Source organism: Eumetopias jubatus, unplaced genomic scaffold, assembly GCF_037043125.1.
Source record: "Eumetopias jubatus isolate StellerSeaLion01/CBP00866 unplaced genomic scaffold, mEumJub1_p1.0 scaffold_12, whole genome shotgun sequence".
In the NCBI taxonomy this organism is placed as follows: domain Eukaryota; kingdom Metazoa; phylum Chordata; class Mammalia; order Carnivora; family Otariidae; genus Eumetopias; species Eumetopias jubatus.
In genome coordinates, this window is record NW_028274818.1 from 56,711,044 (window position 1) to 56,730,392 (window position 19,349).

Consider the following 19,349-nt stretch of genomic DNA (forward strand, 5'->3'; position numbering starts at 1 on the left):
CAACTTGAAGTGCAGAAATTAACCACCTCCTCCCAGGGTCAGCCCTCAGCCAATGACAGACTGGAATTGGTGGGTCCACCCCAGCTCCCTCACCCCTCCTTGGGGCTATTTTTAGATATCTCCCAGAGCTCCCTGGAGGGGGCGGGCCCCTGAGGCCTTGTTCCCACAGGGGTAACCTGTCTATTAGCATACACTTTACTAGGTTCCTTCCTTTCCCTGTCTTACGTCCTCACTCATCTACTATGCTTCCTGGGATCATCTCCCAAATAAACAATTTTCACCCACATCCTTGTCTTAGGGTCTACTATGAAAGGATCCCAACCAAAGACACTGAATTTACAGGGCCAGCTAGGGTTATGGGAAGTGAAAGAGGTTGCTTTAACATTTTTTTCACACAAAAACTCAGGTATATTTCCTTCTGGGGTTTCTGTCTGAGCAGGCATGGAATGAACACAAAGGATGTGGTCTTCAGAAGAACACAAACATGGATTTGAATCCCTGCTGACCATTTAGTAACTCAAAAACACCACAGGCACATTGTTTAACTTCTCTAGGTCCGTGTTTCATCCTCTGTAAAATGAAATTAATAATGTCTGTCTTTTATTATGTGACATGTGTATGAAGTAATGTGTGTAAAGCACTTGGTATCCATTAGGTGCTTTATATATGATATCATTATTGATTATTACCTAAAAACATCACAGCTAGGAAAAATAATGAATAGTTGGATTTAAATTGGTGTCTTTTCCTATTATTTTTAATGGTTTTTTTATTATGTTATGTTAATCACCATACATTACAACATTAGTTTTTGATGTAGTGTTTCATGATTCGTTGTTTGCATATAACACCCAGTGCTCCATGCAGTACGTGCCCTCTTTAATACCCATCACCAGGCTAACCCATCCCCCTACCCCCCTCTCCTCTGGAACCCTCAGTTTGTTCCTCAGAGTCCATAGTCTCTCATGGTTCGTCTTCCTATTATTACACAGTATGTTATAATATATTATAGCAGCAAGGACTTCAATCAAGCACCTTTGGTTCTCGGATGGGTCTTTAAGAGACAAAAAATCTTGCTCCACGCTGCCACGGAGCTAACTAATATGAAACAGCAATCTCTTGGTATTCAGTGACCAGACCCCAACTTTTCTGATGTGAAGCACTGAAGCAAAGCTAAGAATAGTCCTTTAGGAAACCTCTGTGTTACAAAACAAGCAGCGCTGGGGCCAAGGAAAACAAGCAAGGGGACTTTTCTGAAATCCAGGGGTATTTTCTGCAGCCAGTTACCCAGTGTCGGCAAACAGTCTGGCTACACTCAGGAAAAGCTCTGTCAATCCACCAGGCTGCCCGCACTTGTTTCTTCCGCTTTGGGAATTCAGCGCAGTTGGCTCATTTTGAAGACATTCCCATTAGTTATTTCTTAGATCCCAAAACAGAAACCGGAAATTTCAAGATAAGGTACTGCCAGATAGGAAGCAAGGAAACACATCAAATTTGTAAGTCTCAGAATTGTTTAGGAAATTCATAATGGGGAATTAGTGGAAATACAGGGTCCTTTTGAATGAGGTTATGAAATTAACTGAATATCTCCATATTTACGTCACTTCTTCAGCAGCTTTTCTCTTTCTTTGGTTAAAAACCACTTACTTTTCATGTATAAGAACTCAGAGCATCCACTTCATCCCAAATATTCCTTGTTTGGGACCAGCACTGTTAGCAGCAGGGCCTTTGGCTTTCTAGCAGAGAAGGTGTCAGGATTAGCTACAGTGACATTTTGGTACCTATAACTGAGCACCAGCCATAGGGTCTTCTTGATATTCTCTCCTAACTTAGGTGGCCCTAGGCTGTTCTATCTCAAAGTGTGGTGGGGTTTGGGCATCTGTTTCAGAATCACCTGAGATGTTCATTGATAGTGTACATTCCTGGGCCCACCCAGACCCACTGAATCAGAGTCTCTGAAGTGTTGGACCTGAAGGCATGCATTTTAAACAATCTCCCTGGGTGTGGGAGCTCAAACAGAGAAAGCCCAATGGCTCCTGCCTGACCCAGGTGTTCTAAGATAGCTACAAATCCCAAATGAGTGAAGATGCCTTCCTGGGGAATAAATTCAGAGGGAACCAGACCAGTTTTCCATCAAATAGTCTTATGCTCTGACGAAACAAGAAATGCCACTTTTATACCATGATATTGTTAATTTTATTTCACAATTTTGGGTGTGCGAGAAATATCAGATTTTTATTCTGTAAATAGAATTATATCCATATTGGGATTTCTTCTCCCCACATTAGACTCTGCAGAAGCACATTAGGTGTTTGGCAGAGTAGAATGTTGGGGAAGCTATCAAGATTTTTTTAAAAAATTGCCCAAACAAAACTGCTCAGACATAAAGGAACCAACTGAGAGCCCTGGGAAGGTCAGTGTCCATGCCTTGCAGTTCCCTTCAGCAGTGAGGAACCAAAGCCAAATTCACACCTTGACCATTGGTCTTGCCCCATGTGGTTATGGCTGGTTCTACCTCCCACTAAACCCAATAGTCTCCTGTCTGTAGCTTTTATTTGTCCCTAGCTGTTGGTAGTGTACAGCTTTGGATAAAAATGGAACATTTGTCTTGGCAACCCCCAAATCCTTTTCCTGGCCATCTCTCACTCCCTCGGGGATGCCTCTTCACCATAAAGGTAAGAATGGATCTGGGCACAGAAGGGAAAGTTGGTAAAGTCCTTAATGCCTATTAAAGGCTGGAGAGGAGAAGACAAATGACTTCCAGGAAAAAGGATGAAGAAGCCAAGAAGTGTGGCACCTCACAGATGAAATAGCTCTGGTAGTGGCGCCTGGGGTGAGCCCATGTTTGCACTGTCTTTCCTCTTCCCTTAGCCCTCCCAGTGTGGATGCTGCAAAGGAGTCCATATGAAGCCTGAGTTGAAACCCAGCTACATCTTCAGAGCCTGGGAGATTCAATGGGGCCTTGAGGAACCTCTTGTCAGCCTGTTACTCAGGGAACATAGGTTTATTTGGGGAGGGGGAGATAATACTCAACATCCCCAACTATTCAGCTTTCACCCAATTTCTTCAACTCATCCTCCATCTCTAGCAAGTGGGTGCCCTCATCAGATCCTGACAGTCGCTGTCGCCCCCTCCTAGCCCTCACTGTGCTGACATATCTCTATGAGAGGCAGACTGAGGAAAGCCCCTCAGCCCCCAGTCCCCAGGTGCCTAATTTGCTGGCTCAACCTCAGGGGCATATTCTGGGAGAATGCAGGATAACTCTGAGGGTGAGTGGGTTTGGAATATCCCCCCAACCTCTAATAATAAATTATCTTTACTGTCAAATTTCTTCCATGTTCTTTCTCTTATACCTCCTTCTGGTATTGAGTTCTCTCCCTGAAGTTCTCTTAATGTAAATTTAGCCACAGAGAGAATTTGCTTTGGAATTAGGATCTTCTGGAAAGTGCTTGTAGGGGTCAACAACTTTTCCTGTGGAAATTAAAATGATCCCCATTTACTGTGTCTATCATTTAAATTAGACAAGATGCAGATTTGGAGATATCACCCCAAAGAAATGTCACAATGAAGAGCAGAATAAGTGATATTATATATATCTCCTTCAGTTGCATTTGGACACAGGATTATTTATACTGTTTTATTTCTACTATAAAAGTAATGGAGGGCCATTGCCAAAGTTGGAAAATGCTGAAAATAATCATGAAGAATATAAAACTTACCCCAAGTCTTGCCATGAGAGATAGCCACTGTTAACATTTTGGTATAGTTTTGTTTTTCTTTACACATTCATATTTTAAAACTGTTAAATAAAATTGGAGTCAAGTAACTATGAGTACATATAGTTTTAATCTTTATTTTTTCTCACTGAACAAATCATGAATAAGCGTTTTCCAGACATGGACAACTAAGTCTGTTTCCCATTTTTGTTATTTTTAAGAAACAAGGCCTTATTTCAAACATTTACCTGGGAGATATTATTTCTAGTAATTTAGCTATAACTATCCACAGAATTTAAGGATTAATATATACCTTGTGATTCATTCTTCTGTGAGACAGTGTATCTTAAAATGGGTTGTACTGGTAGGTGAGAGAGAGAAAAAACAAAAGATTGGGGGCCCACTGTTGACAGCTACAGATGAGAAAATTAAGAATGGTAGCCCACAGATAGTAAAACTAAGGCTGAGTTTGCTTATGTTCATGAAATTCTGGTTACTACCACAATTACAGGAGAGATGCTGCTAAAGAGTTAAGTTTTCAAATTTTTTAAAGACATCAATTTTATGTTATTAGAATTTAAAACCCCACATTTGTGCCATATTAATAGGATTCATGTAAAATAAAAAGGCTTGGAGGACTTGAGTTTCTGACATCACTGTAATTTTTTTGTGTTATGGATATTCCCGGGAAAGTTTTGGATGCTGCTGGGGAATTCCTCTTTACTGGGTTTGGACATATCCTCTTATTACTCACAGGAAGCGAGCTTCCCTATAAAGGGGCTCCAGCAGGAGCAGTGCTCTGCTGTTCTTGGTTGACTTCACATCAGAACTGCTAAGTGGCACGAGACAGAAGCAGCAGTGACACAAACAGGATTCCAACGCGGGCACCAAAGCCACCGCTTGACAGAACAGTAAGTGCAAAAGGGTCTTTACAAGGGTGGCCTTGAAACGGGATTGTCAATATGAATAGAGATGCAAAAAGACTTCTGATAAAAGACCTGTGCATGTTCTTGTTGTACCCGGACCAGTTAAACTCTGGATTTTCTCTTTCACCTAAATGATGAAAATCTTAAATTTTGTATGTATTCATTCCAGTCAACTTCCTTGAAACAAACTGAGATGATGGCACTGTTATCCTTTAGCTAAAATCTTATGATACTGCTGAAAACATCTTCGTAGAATGATCTCAGTAACCAGCTACCTAAAATTTCTTTCTGCAATGAATTTTGTACTTTTTCTCCCCAGAAGGGCATTTCAAGACTGATCTTTTGATAAAAAAGAATCCTAGAAGTCATGATCGCTTCACAGCTTCTCCCTGTTCTCACGCTTGGTAAGTCAATGTCATTCGTTAGATCAGGGTTTCTCATCCTGGACACTATTGGCATTTCAGGCAGGATAATTCCTCCTTGTGGGGGACCCATGCTTTGTATGATGTTTAGCAGCATCTCTGGCCTCTCCGCACAATGCATTCCATCCTGGGTTAGGGACAATTTACCTCTTTGTGTCTCAACTTCCTAATGTGTAAAGTGTTGATCATGAGTGGCCTATTTCCCAGAGGCATTGTGAGGTTGCAGTATTATGGAAAGGGCCTCAGACAGTTCTTGTGGTGCATATTAAGTGCTCAGTAAGCTTAGTTATTTTGATTATTATTCTACTGTAGTGGATATCCCGATAGATTGTGGTGGGTGAGTGCAGAGAGGCTCAACCACAAAAGATACACACAATAAGTGGTTTCTCCATCTATACCTCTTCTTACTTTGGAAAAGGTGAAAAAAATTCAAGTCATTCCAAGGCCACTGGTTGATGAAAATAAGACTATAAAAAGCCCGATTAATAGAGTCAAACTATATTAGGACTAACCTTTCCATGCCTTTCACACTTTCCCCTTTAGCGCTTCTCCTGTTTAAGGAGAGTGGAGCCTGGTCGTACAATGCCTCCACAGAAACCATGACTTTTGACGAAGCTAGTTCTTACTGTCAGCAAAGGTACACGCATCTGGTTGCGATTCAAAACCAAGAAGAAATTAAGTACCTGAACTCCATGTTCAGCTATTCATCAACTTACTACTGGATCGGAATCAGAAAGGTCAATAAGCAGTGGACCTGGATAGGGACCCAGAAGCTTCTGACCGAAGAAGCCAAGAACTGGGCTCCAGGTGAACCGAACAATAAGCAAACCAATGAAGACTGTGTGGAGATCTACATCAAGAGAGAAAAGGACACGGGCAAGTGGAATGATGAGAGATGCGACAAAAAGAAACTTGCCTTGTGTTACACAGGTACGGGGCTTGAGGCCTCCATGGGAGGGAGTTTCAGGCTGAGGGCATCTTGACAAATTATTGACAGTATGCAAAACCTGGTCTCTATTATGGTAATGTTATGTTCTTAAAAAATACAATTTTAAAACATTCTGTTGGCAAATTATATCTTTTTGCTTCTTTGTGTGAATGTAGGCAAGAATGTATGTATATATGTAGGTCAATACATAGGCACTGTATGCACATACAACACATATTTTAGTAACTCATTTACTTGTAGAAGGAAAACTATCTTGAAAGTTTGTGATAAAGAGAATTTTCTATTCTTGATGCCAATGACAACTGTACCCCTGACACCTGCACATTAACATCAGCTTAGCTTAAAACCCAGCTTTGACATTGCGTGAAGCACTTCAGCTAAAATCTCTGGCAGTCCCTATAAATGGTGACATCTCTGTCACACACTGTTGATCCTCAACCCAAAGGAACGCATTATAAGCACAATGACGATCCTCTTCCTCATTGTGTTTTCTGCAGCTGCCTGTACCCCTACATCCTGCAGCGGCCATGGTGAGTGTGTGGAGACCGTCAACAGCTACACCTGTGAGTGCTACCCCGGCTTCAGTGGACTCAGGTGTGAGCAAGGTAGGTCCCCGTCTCACCTGCTCCTTCACTTGAGTTGGTAGCACCTTCCCATGTCCCAGCTGGCTTGGGTGTCAGGTGTGCATGTCCTCCCTTCCCCAGGGCATGTAGTGTCATGTGGTGCTTAAGAGCCCTGGCTTCAAATCCCAGATTTACCCCCAGGGCTTTCTCACTTTATGCTAGGTGAAAGAGGATCTGATGTGGTTTCTCCTTTCAGTTGTGACCTGTCGAGCACAGGAAGACCCTGGGCACGGAAGCCTGGTTTGCACTCACCCTCTGGGGCACTTCAGCTACAATTCTTCCTGCTCCATCAGCTGTGAAAAGGGTTACCTCCCAAGCAGCACAGAGACCACGTGGTGTACTTCCACAGGGGACTGGAGCACTCCTCTTCCAGCCTGCAATGGTAAATCTCTCTCCGAATGCACACAACACTCTCTGACTCATCCCTCGTGTCCTTGTTTTTTTTTTTTTTTTTATCCAACTTACAGCACTTTCGAAACTCTAGGGAAAGTTCTTTTTGTTGTTCTTAATAAGACTTCTTCTCCCAGCCAATATGTGTGGTCAGTAGGGTGCCTGCTTGATTTGAGAGAGGTTTTTAGAAAAACCACTGTGTTTGAGATGGGTGCTTCTGAGGCTCTGGTGATGTGTAAGAGAGTGCCCATAGTGCTGGCACCACACTCAAGAAATCTTCATGACTTCTCCTGCTTGGCCTTTCTTGATGCAGTAGATACGTAAGGCCATGGGAGTCAAGCAGTCCCAACAGCTCTTTTTCTCTCTCAGGCTTATCTTTCTAGGCTGGAGATGAAGACTTTTTGCCTCCAGGTCCTGCTGGGCTGACATAAATGAATGTCTTGTGTATGTCAGTATTTTTGTTTTCACAACTAGTCATAAATCCTGATCGAGAAACTGTTTTTTTTCTTTGTTTTTGCCTTCTGTAAAGTAGATCAGAGGCATGATGAGAGATATGATAACATAGATCAGAGACCACTCAGCATAGTCAAAGTATAAATCAATCAGAGAAGATGAAAGTATTAATAAAAAAGCATAAAAACTTTATAGTGTATGTGCATGTCCCCTCAAATTAACTTAGGACTTTGGGATTTACTGTTTGAAAGCTGCTTCCTTGCCCTCTTATAAATTTCAACTCACTAGGAAGTGAACATATCATTCTTCTGTAAAATTCATGGTATTCTTTCAAATCCCCAGTGGTTGAGTGCAATGCTTTGACAAAGCCTGCCAATGGCACTATGGACTGTCTCGAAAGCTCTGGAAACTTCCCATGGAACACATCTTGTGCCTTTGAGTGTGAAGAAGGATTTAAACTAATGGGACCCAAGCGCCTCCAGTGTACCTCATCTGGGAATTGGGACAACAAGAAGCCAACATGTAAAGGTAGAGTTGCTCCATGTCAAGATTTACTGTAAACGTTCTTTTTCTCAACCTGTACTTGAAATGGTCAGGCCAGACCTGCTAATGTACGTGGGTGTCTATGTTACAGCTGTGACATGTGAGGCCATTGACCATCCTCAGAATGGGTCTGTGAGCTGCAGCCACTCCCCAGCTGGCGAGTTCACCTTCGGGTCCTCCTGCAATTTCACATGCGAGGAAGGCTTCCTGGTGCAGGGGCCAACCCAACTTGAATGCACAGCACAAGGGAAATGGAATCAGCAAGTCCCAGTTTGTGAAGGTAAGCCCAAGAACTTCTCCTTTACATACCCCCTTCCTTAAAGGGCAGCAATCTTCAGACTTGGGCAGTTAAAATGAAACTGGATGCTTACTTTAACTAGAGTAATCAGATGTGATGGGCAATGTTCATCTTATGTTTTTGAGTTTCATATAAAAGAACCAATGCTTATCCAGGGAAAGGATTGTATGTACTAAGAGTGGATGTTTGCCGGTTTCTTGTGCTGTGTGAATGTGGCTTTGTAGGCATTGGCATGGAGTAGGCAGACCCCTTAATCTCAGGGGAAATCACATGAGAACATTTGAAGGTAGGACTGTGAGAACATGACTTGATTTTTTTATTGTTATGTTAACCACCATATATTACATCATTAGTTTTTGATGTAGTGTTCCATGATTCATTGTTTGTGCATAACACCCAGTGCTCCATGCAGAACGTGCCCCCTTGAATACTCATCACCAGGCTAACCCATCCCCCCACCCTCCTCCCCTCTAGAACCCTCAGTTTGTTTTTCAGAGTCCATCGTCTCTCATGATTCGTCTCCCCCTCTGACTTACTCCCCCTCATTCTTCCCCTCCTGCTATTTTCTTCCTTTTCTTTTTTCTTAACATATGTTGCATTATTTGTCGCAGAAGTACAGATCGGCGACTCAACAGTCTTGCACAATTCACAGCACTCACCATAGCACATACCCTCCCCAATGTCTATCACACAGCCACCCCATCCCTCCCACCCCCCACCACTCCAGCAACCCTCAGTTTGTTTCCTGAGATTCAGAATTCCTCATATCAGTGAGGTCATATGATACAGGTCCTTCTCTGATTGACTTATTTCTCTCAGCATAACACCCTCCAGTTCCATCCACGTCGTTGCAAATGGCAAGATCTCATTCCTTTTGATGGCTGCATAATATTCCATTGTGTGTATATACCACCTCTTCTTTATCCATTCATCTGTCGATGGACATCTTGGCTCTTTCCACAGTTTGGCTATTGTGGACATTGCTGCTATAAACATTGGGGTGCACGTACCCCTTCGGATCCCTACATTTGTATCTTTGTGGTAAATACCCAGTAGTGCAATTGCTGGATTGTAGGGTAGCTCTATTTTCAACTGTTTGAGGAACCTCCATACTGTTTTCCAGAGGGATTGCACCAGCTTGCATTCCCACCAACAGTGTAGGAGGGTTCCCCTTTCTCCACATCCCCACCAACATCTGTCGTTTCCTGACTTGTTAATTTTAGCCATTCTGACTGGTGTGAGGTGGTATCTCATGGAGGTTTTGATTTGGATTTCCCTGATGCCGAGCGATGTTGAGTACTTTTTCATGTGTCTGTTGGCCATTTGGATGTCTTCTTTGGAAAAATGTCTGTTCATGTCTTCTGCCCATTTCTGGATTGGATTATTTGTTCTTTGGGTGTTGAGTTTGATAAGTTCTTTATAGATTTTGGATACTAGCCCTTTATCTGATATGTCATTTGCAAATATTTGAACATGACTTGATTTTAAAACTCTTCTAATGCTTTTCTTCTGAAACTGCTCATAATTAGCAGTGACGAGAATGTGCCAAGTGTGGTGTCATGTGTAAAGACACCCTTAATACCTACATAAGCACTAAAATTTAATTCACTTTAAAGCAAGAGCAATGATGTTGAAAACAAGCAGTTTGCATTATCATGTCCTGGTATTTCTGTCGCCAAATATAGCACAGAATGATTTCCAGTGGTAAGAAGCCACAAGACCAAAACCAAACTGCAAAGCAGACACATTTTTAATTTTTATTTTTTTAAAAGATTTTATTTATTAGAGAGAATGAGAGAGAGAGAGAGAGAGAGAGAACGAGAGCATGATAGCGGGGAGGGTCAGAAGGAGAAGCAGACTCCCTGCCGAGGAGGGAGCCAGATGTGGGACTCGATCCCGAGACTCCAGGATCATGACCTGAGCCGAAGGCAGTCACTTAACCAACTGAGCCACCCAGGCACCTCAAAGCAGGCACATTTTTTGTGCTGCCTTCTTACCTTCCTTTTGTGTTCTGGCATCATCTGTTAGCATCCGGGACCCATAATTTGCTCTCTGACTACATAAAATCTTTCTCTTAACTGTAACTTCTTTTAAATGTCAGAACAGTGCTCAGGAACCACTGGTTCTATTAAAGGCTATCCTTTACTGAGTGCCATTGTCAATGAAGGGATTGGCATTCAAAGAAAACACTGTCATCTTCCCAGTTGTCCAGGGAGTAATGAAGAGCCTTGAGATCGCTGAGCATTGCTTTGTCCAAAATGAATGAGTTCATTCATCAAATGCTAAGCACTCTCCAGTTCCACTGCAATATTTTCTGACCATCATTTTGGTATCTCAGCTTTTCAGTGTAAAGCCTTGTCCACCCCAGAGAAAGGCTACATGAGTTGTCTTCCTAGTGCTTCTGGAAGTTTCCAAAGTGAGTCCAGCTGTGAGTTCTTCTGTGAGAAGGGATTTGTGTTGAAGGGATCCAAAAAACTCCAGTGTGGCCCCACAGGTGAATGGGACAGTGAGGAGCCCACATGTGAAGGTACAGTTTTTGTTTTTAAGATAAAAACAATTGAAGAGCTAGGGGTTTGATGACGTGAGAAAACTGTTGCTTCCTGATACAGACTTCTAATGTGCTTACTCGTATCTTTCAGCTGTGAAATGTGATGCTGTCCATCAGCTCCAGCGTGGCTCTGTGAGGTGTGCCCATTCCTCTACTGGAGAGTTCAGCTACAGGTCCTCCTGTGCTTTCAGCTGTGAAGAAGGCTTTGAATTACATGGGTCAGCTCAGCTTGAGTGCACATCTCAGGGACAGTGGACACAGGAGGTCCCATCCTGCCAAGGTAGGATTGAATTTAGACTTTAAGGGGTAAGGTCAAATATTTCATACGTGTCTGAAGCTAGATTGCCCTAATGGGTGTGATCCTAATTTCCTACATGCTGAAAACTAAGTAGTGCTTATAAGTTACATTTATTATGACTTTTCAGCCAGTTTTAGACATTTTCCAGGAGACTTTTGTTAACCTCCACCCATGTGTCCATCATTTGCAGTGGTACAATGTTCAAGTCTGGCAGTTTCTGGAAAGATGAACGTGAGCTGCAGCGGGGAGCCCGTGTTTGGCGCTGTGTGTGCGTTTGCATGTCCTGAAGGATGGACACTCAATGGGTCTGCAGCTCTGACATGTGATGCCACAGGACACTGGTCTGGGATGCCACCTACCTGTGAAGGTGAAGCACTAATTGGTGCTGGCTCTCTGGGGGGGCTAGACAGAAGAAGGGGAAAGTAATGAACCATTCATTATGTTCACACTAGGAAGGTTCCCAAGGTTGAGAAGCTGGTGAATATTTAATTTTATGGTGATAGAGAGGAAACAGAAGAGGTGACAGGTGGATGGAATGGGTAGAATTCTGACAAGTGGAAAAGGAGAGCTAGAGGTCAAAGTAGGGAAAAGGAAGACAAATAATGGAGAGAGCACACGTGGTCTTGACCAAGGTGCAGTGGGTTCTGTGAAGAGCTTGGCACGTTAGAGGTCTCTTGGCAGTGGCAGGAGACAAGCTGCCACAGGTGGTTTGGGCCCATCTCAGAAGCCTTTAGTCCTTACCATGTCTCCTCCATATGCATTGAAGTAGACGGCTCATCAGTGTGCAAAGGAAAGGGCAAATGGACAGAACAGAAAGACTTTAAATTCAGTTTCTTCTCATGACAGTTCTTGCCTCTCTGTCTCCCTAGCTCCCACTGAGTCCAATGCTCCCCTGGCAATCGGACTCACCGCTGCTGTGACCTCCCTCTTGACATCAGCCTCATTTCTCCTCTGGCTCCTGAAACGCCTACGCAAGAGAGGTAAGGGAGCTTGGGAGCATACTCCAAAAATGTTCTTGAAAAATGTATTTCTTTTTCTCATTGATGAGTCATGTTCTCTCTTGCACATTAGTAATTAGACTTGAGTTACTAGAGAAACACTAATGAATAGTATAATTGAGCCATGGTCTTAGAGAAAGAGCATGTAGTACAACTCAAAGTGGAAGAGTTTTAGGAAATATACATGTTATTTAACAGTGGACAGCTCCAAGGGATGCCATTCACAGGGAATTCTGTGGCCCCCCTGAGAGTTGTGCAGTGAAGCTATAGGGTTGTGCTCCCAGGAAATGGCGAAAACGTTTCCAAAACATTTATTGGGAATACAGGCTTAAATGTGGGAGTATCTCCTGGGGACCCTGCAAACACATTTAGCCACACTCAGGGTTTGTTTGGCTTATGGAATAGTTAACATTTTTTTAAATTAAGTTCTGACATTTATAAAATGGGAAATCTCACATAAAATCTAGATTTGGGATTTCTCATGAAAAACTGACAGATGAACTCTGCACACTGAGCCTGTAGCTGTTGCTAGCATTAGGAAACTGCTAGGCCCTTAGGATGAGTGTGTGCTTTGCATTGTCACCCCCTTGGCACCAAGCTGTGTTTGCACTGGGCTTATCACAGGGACCCTGAAGGCGTGGAGTTTGCAGTCCCTGGTGAATAGAACCATAGTGTTTCTGAATGTGATATCTCCTTAAAAGTCCTTTAGTCCAAATTAATGGTTTTCTTTTTCTTGCAGCAAAGAAATTTGTTCCTGCCAGGTAAGTTGCACTCTTGTCCAAAGCATGCCATTGAATAGTCTACACATTTTTCTCTGTTTATGTTGGAAAACAGGGCTTAATTTAGTGTTCTCATGTATTCCGCAGCAGCTGCCAAAGCCTTCAATCAGACGGATCCTTCCACATGCCTTTGTAGTCATTTTAAGTCAAAAGGAATCAGGTAAGACTTGAAATCACATATGATTTTGAAAGAACGTATCCTTTCTTCATGTTCTGTTGCTCCTTGAGCCCTCCAAACCTGCCGGTTTCTTAGGGGAGAATCACCACCTTCATGGTGTTTTATGGAAGTTTGTTTCATTTCTTTGTAGAAGGAGAGGAAAAAAACAAATTTGGCCTTTATAGAGTCATTTCACTTTTGAAAGTTAATAATAATAATGCTGATTGTTAACCCTTATGGGGCACTTACTATCTTCTAGAAACTGTTCTAAACTAGGAATTGTATGAGATATGGACTGTTGCTATATAACTAGAATTCTAACATACCCCCGAACCTCCAAAGTCCTCTGTTATTAACAACTTGTGTTAGTGTGGCATTTTGTTACAATTGATGGGCCAATACAAATCCATTATTATTAACTAAAGTCCACAGTTTACATTAGAGTTCCCTCTTGGTTTTGTATATTCTATGGGATTTGACAAGTGTATAATGACATGTATCCACCATTCCAGTATCATACAGAATATTTTCACTGCCCTAACTGAATAGGATTTTGCTGTTCATACTTGGACTCTCCAGTGACAGTGAACACAGTGGTCTGTGCTAGAAGGTGAATTTTGTTGTTGCTATTAATGCAGAATATTAAGTGTCCTGATGGCATGCATTCTTTGTTTGCAGGAACACAGGTACCTCCAGGGAACTAGAGAAATACCCTGATGATGGCAGAGACAGAAAGGGCTCCTCTGCTCTCTGGTGCTTTCCAGCTCCCACATCCACTGCTTTTACAGCTGGGAGCATGGCACCCATGAGGACTTCAACGGTCCACACTCTAGTGGGTGAGGCCAGACTGCCACCAGCAAGACTCAGCTTTCTCTTTCCTGTTCTCAGCTTCTGGAAAGTGCTGGATGATGGAGGAAAAGCATATTCTCTTCTGGACAAAAGTGAAGAGACTCAGGCTCTGGAATCTTAGAATTCCTGTTCTAACTCTCTCCCCTGCTCACTATGAGATCTCAGTGGAGAAACACAGTATTTTTGGTATTGTTTCTTTCTTTTGCCCCTCACTGTGTCTCAACTACTGATTACATGGTTGCTGTCATGGGGACGAATAATTCTCAGGAGTTTAGGGAAAACAACTTGGCCAAAGATATTCTATTACCAAAGTGCAAAAAATGATAATTTTTTAATGCCCACGGGCTTGTGCATGGGGAAATCCTACTTAATACTCTGTGTGAGGATTACTAAGCACAGTCTTAATCACTTTTATCCCTGTGGGACTCAGTGCTTTATAAAGTGCTCTTAAAGATTGTATTCTTTTATTTGCATTGACTAAAGTACAATCTTCCCTAATTCTTAATTCAATACAAGTGTTGTAGGGACTTTAAAATATGTGCATGTTAAGACTATGTTAGGGTAAAAGTTACTTAACCTAGATCTTTGTTTATTAACAAACATAATGTTATGTCTGTAGTAAATTTGTCCCCCCAGAGATGTATAATGTTAACCAGTATAAATTTGTGAATGTTTTACTATAGTTGCTTTTAAAAACATGAGTAGTGGGGCTCCTGCGTGGCTCAGTCTGTTAAGTTTCTGCCTCTCGTTCTCAGCTCAGGTCTTGGTCTCAGGGTCATGAGTTCAAGCTCGCATTGGGCTCCATGCTGGGCATGGAGCCTACTTTAAAAAAAATAAGTAAAAACATAAGTAGTATCAGGAGAGTAGAACCTGAATGGCATACACTTGTACACTGTCATCTCTGTTTTCAGAGGTACGTGGTTTTCCATGATGAAAAACTTCCATGAGGCCAAGTGTTCTGATTTGAAAAAAAGTGTAAATGCATACAAATGAAGGTACACTTTTATGAATATCTTTGTTGAAAAAAATGTAGAAATATGGATGTGCTTTGCATCCCTACAAAGATGTTGTCAGATGCGATGCATCAACATATAATTCTTGCATACTACGTAAGATTTTAAATTTATGGTAGGAACTCACCATGTAAAGGATTTGTCCAGTGGATTTTTTTTCAAGTGGAGACTTTTAATATTTATTCCCTAATTGTGTTATTCTGTTTGTTAGGGTGTTCATGAAGAAAGGAAGGTCTGGATGAGTGCATATTTAAATTTATTTATAAATATAGGAGGTTAAAATTACTAAGGAATCTCCATTTATCAGTTGATCATTGGCAGTGAGAAATTCTTGGCCTGTCCATCACCAGAGCTTCTCACTCCATCTTGCAAATGACATGAGAATCAAAACTCTCCCACGCTTTCACTAATTTAGGATGTGTTGAAAAAGCAAAGTTTCGGACAAGTGCTGGCTGTATGTTGGCCAAGACAAAGCCAAAAGCAAACAGGGAGGAATGCTAAGGGTCAGAAGTTCAGAGATTTTGACAGAGCAAAGAACTCTGGGAAATAAGGGAGAGAGAAATAAACAACTATTGCGAGCAGGCTACCTATGGAATGGATTATTATTTTCTCTGAAACTGTTCAAATGTTGTAAATATAAATATTTATATACTGCAATGGAAATAGCTGTATGAAATGTAAATGTGGTCTGTGTTTGGGTTTAGTAAAGTATTTTAAATTATGATTTAAAATATTTTATAGTTTTTAAAGTATGTATTTATTTAAGCTTATGCCATACCCATTTTGTATTTGACATGGCAATACAAAGTTTGATAATAAACATGTTTATATTTAGTTCTGTGTGTAGGTTCTTTCTTAAAAGTTCTATTTTATTTAGATAAAATTCACATCCATAAAATTCACCCTTCTTAAGTGTACAGTCCAGTAGTTTTGGTATACTCATAAGATGGTTCAACCAACACCACAAGAGAGTTTTGGCTATAATCAAGGGGATTTTGTTCTTCTCCTTACTCTCCCAATGGTGTCAAATCCTTCCTATCAATAGTTCTTGTAATAACCCTTAACCAGCTGTGCTCTCACCGACAGCCTCAGAACAGATCCTTATCACAACCCCTGGATAAAATGATAAAATCCCCGGAGTCTCCAGGCTCTCAGTCTACTGTTGGGAGGGACTGTGACACAGCCCACAAGTCACACAAAATCTAGTCTTGCCTGTCTCCCATCCTCATTTCACGCCATGCCCCTTCAGGCATTGTACTCCATCCACAATGAAGAGCTGTGTCTGCCCACTTTGACGCCTTTGAACACATCGGCTTCTTTCAACTGGAGTTACCCACCGTCCTCATCAAGGAGTCCCCCATTCTTTGCCTGCTTGACTCCTACTCAGGTTTCATGTTCTTTGCTCAAATGTCCCTTCATGGCAATTGACTCCTTAGATTAAGTCACCTCTTTAGTGCTCTCACAACCCATATTTTTCTTCCTTCCTTTAATCCTAAGTAACTAATTATTGTGTAATTGCTTAATACCTGTCTTTTCTACTAGATTCTAAGTTCCTTAAGGGTAGAAGCAATTTACCTTGTTCATTGCTCTGTTCCTAGAATGTAGCATATTCCTGATATACCATAGATACTTAACAAATATTTTTTGAATGAATGAATGAATATGTGGACAAACAAACGCAGATAGGCTCATGATAAGGAACAGGACCAATTTTCTCAAGTGGAATGAGTTGTCTCAGAAGGCAAGGTTTGAAATCCAGTTATGGAGACGAGATAGGTTTGACAATAGTACAGAACAGAATGGAAGTAAAGATGAAATAAAGGAACTAGTTAATGGCCTGGAGGTTCGGTGAGGTACGATTGACAAGTGCTGCAGTGAGATACTGGAGCACTAGATCTACTAGAATAGGTGACTGTGATTAAAGGGGGGGATGCTGGAGTATGTGATTTTGAAGTTGGCACAGTTTGGGGTGATGTCAAAGTTGAGGCTGTGTCTAGGGGAGAAGGTGAATGGAGGAGAAGCATGTTATTGGAGAACTGGGCACCCTGGCTGTGGGGTTACTGGTTGTTGTGTGAGACTGCACATTCCTTCTACCCATGATAAACTTATGTTGGAAACTGCTGTGAACACAGCTTTGGTTGGCAGCAATGAACAAGTAAGCCTTGCAGTCATCTGTGATGGGGGATAGGCACAAGGGAAGGCTTCTTCTGTCAATGGTACTCAATGACCCAAATAGTTCTCCAGCAATGGTTTCAGTCTCTCTGGGGTTTTGCGATGGTTTATAATGCTCACCTACTCATTCTAGTTCTGCCCTTTGGGTACCACAGAATAGCCAAATAACCACTCTTCTCCCAAAAACCTTTCAAGTGGCTGCTAACATGTCCCATGACCTTGCCTACCCCAAATCTTCTCTTTAGATTGAATGTGCACTATTTTTAAAATTATTATTATTGAGGTAAAGTTTATATAACATAAAAGCAACCACTTTAAAGTGTACAATTCAGAGTGATATTTAGTACATTCCTAGTGTTGTGCAATCACCATCTCTATCTAGTTAAAAATATTCTCATCAAAAGAAAACCCTATACCCATTAAACAGTCAGTCCCTATTCCTCTCTCCCCATAGCCCCTGGCAAACATCAGTTTGCTTTCTGTCTCTGTGGATTTGCCTATTCTAGATATTTCATATAAATGGGATCACACAATATCTGGCCTTTTCTGTCTGGCGTCTTTCACTAAGCCTAATGCATTCAAGGTACATCCACACTATATCATGTATCAGTACTTCATTCCTTTTCATGGCTGAATCATATTCCATGGTATAGATGAATGTGCACTAAATTTAAACCAAATTTCTCACTGTACCTTCAAGAAAAGTGTTTTTAACAAACACAAAATCCATCCGTATGACTCAAAAACATCCATATGAAAAATGCTTTGATAAAAGCCAAAAAAACACAGCATTGATGGACTCAGTGAGGGGAACTTAGTGAGGGGCTAAGTTGATGTGGTCTGAGTCCTTTAGAAATCTAACTTGATATAAGGCCAGAATTTAAAATGTATAGAAAGGTGAATAAATTGAGTGTCTATCTGACAATGTCACTAAATAACTACCCCCACCCTCCCAAAACCCAACTTTGGTGGACCCAAGGTCTTTCCTTCTCTTGGACAAGGGCCTGAAATGTTGGTGTACCCTGTAGACATGGTGCAAGTCTAGAGCTTGAATGTAGTTTTGGCTGGATGCCTGATGACCTAAACCAGCTTTCTAAAGAAAACCCTGGATCTTGGTTTTCAAAGAATAAGAATGTCCAACAAACCAGTAGAACAACAAAGATATCCAACAAAATAATGAGACTAAAAAAAAAAAAAAGGAGATAAAGTCTTTCTTTAAAAAAGAAAGGGACATTTGCAGTTTATGACCAAAAAGGGGTTTATTTATCCACTTATTCAATTGGCATTTATTGAATGCTACACCTTCTGCTTCTGAAAATATAGAGGATTAATATTCTGAAAACTCTTCTGCTATAATATTTTAAATTTCTAGGTGAAATTTAAATGAATAACTGAGCTTACAAAAAAGAATGGAAATCTCAGAGGACAAAAATGATTAGGAAGCAGGTGCCTGACCATGTAAGATTTTGTGAGCCAATATAAGGACTTTAGATTTTACTTTGGGTGGGATGAGAAGCCACTGGAGGGTCTGACATGTGTTCTTTCTTGCTGGTTATTTTCTTCCCCTCTGCCACCATCCCTCACTACCCATCTATTCTCAGGTCTCCCTGCCCTGTGTCCAGAGGCTGAGCCCTGCAGACTGCATCACTGGTGGGCTGGTGTCTGATTGGTTTGACTAATAAGAGGCTCATACAGGAGATCAAAGAGCAAGAAGAGAGAGTGGTCAGGATATGTCTTACCCAACCTTTCCCTGCACAGGTGTTCTTTCTAGAAGCAGCTGTATTTCTTCTCCACTATAGCTCCTGATGGGTGGCTTCTCCTTTAAAGTTGCAATTCTCACTGGATTCTGTTAACACCATCTCCTCCTTTGAATCTTCAGTCCCAGAGGTACAGCTGCATCCTGCTACTGCCAGACTCTGGAGGCCTTATCCTCTCTTGTTTGTTTTCTTAGCCTTGCCCAATCTATGTAAGTGGTCCCTCTAGTAAAGACTCTTCAATGGGTGAAGAATTCACTCATCTGGGTTGAATTCTGTTTCTGGCTGGGACCCTGACTGATACACATTTTAACTGAATCATTTAAATTGTTTTGTTGAAAATAGGCCATAAAAAGAAGAGGGTAGAAACGTGGAGTCTAGATGGGGGGACTTCTGCAATAATAGAGGTGAGAGATGATGGTGGTTTGGATGCATAATAGAATGGAAGTGATTGGATATTT

General features: G+C 41.6%; 1 protein-coding gene across 1 annotated transcript; it reads left to right on the forward strand.

Annotated features, from left to right (window-relative positions):
* The first annotated feature begins 5,009 nt into the window (after positions 1-5,009).
* SELE (selectin E) lies at positions 5,010-13,079 on the forward strand. Its single transcript, XM_028122939.2, has 12 exons — positions 5,010-5,046; positions 5,608-5,994; positions 6,511-6,618; positions 6,833-7,018; positions 7,822-8,007; positions 8,114-8,302; positions 10,659-10,847; positions 10,960-11,148; positions 11,357-11,533; positions 12,036-12,146; positions 12,904-12,925; positions 13,031-13,079. The coding sequence occupies exons 1-12, from the start codon at positions 5,010-5,012 to the stop codon at positions 13,077-13,079; spliced, it is 1,830 nt and encodes a 609-aa protein (XP_027978740.1).
* Positions 13,080-19,349: the final 6,270 nt, after the last annotated feature.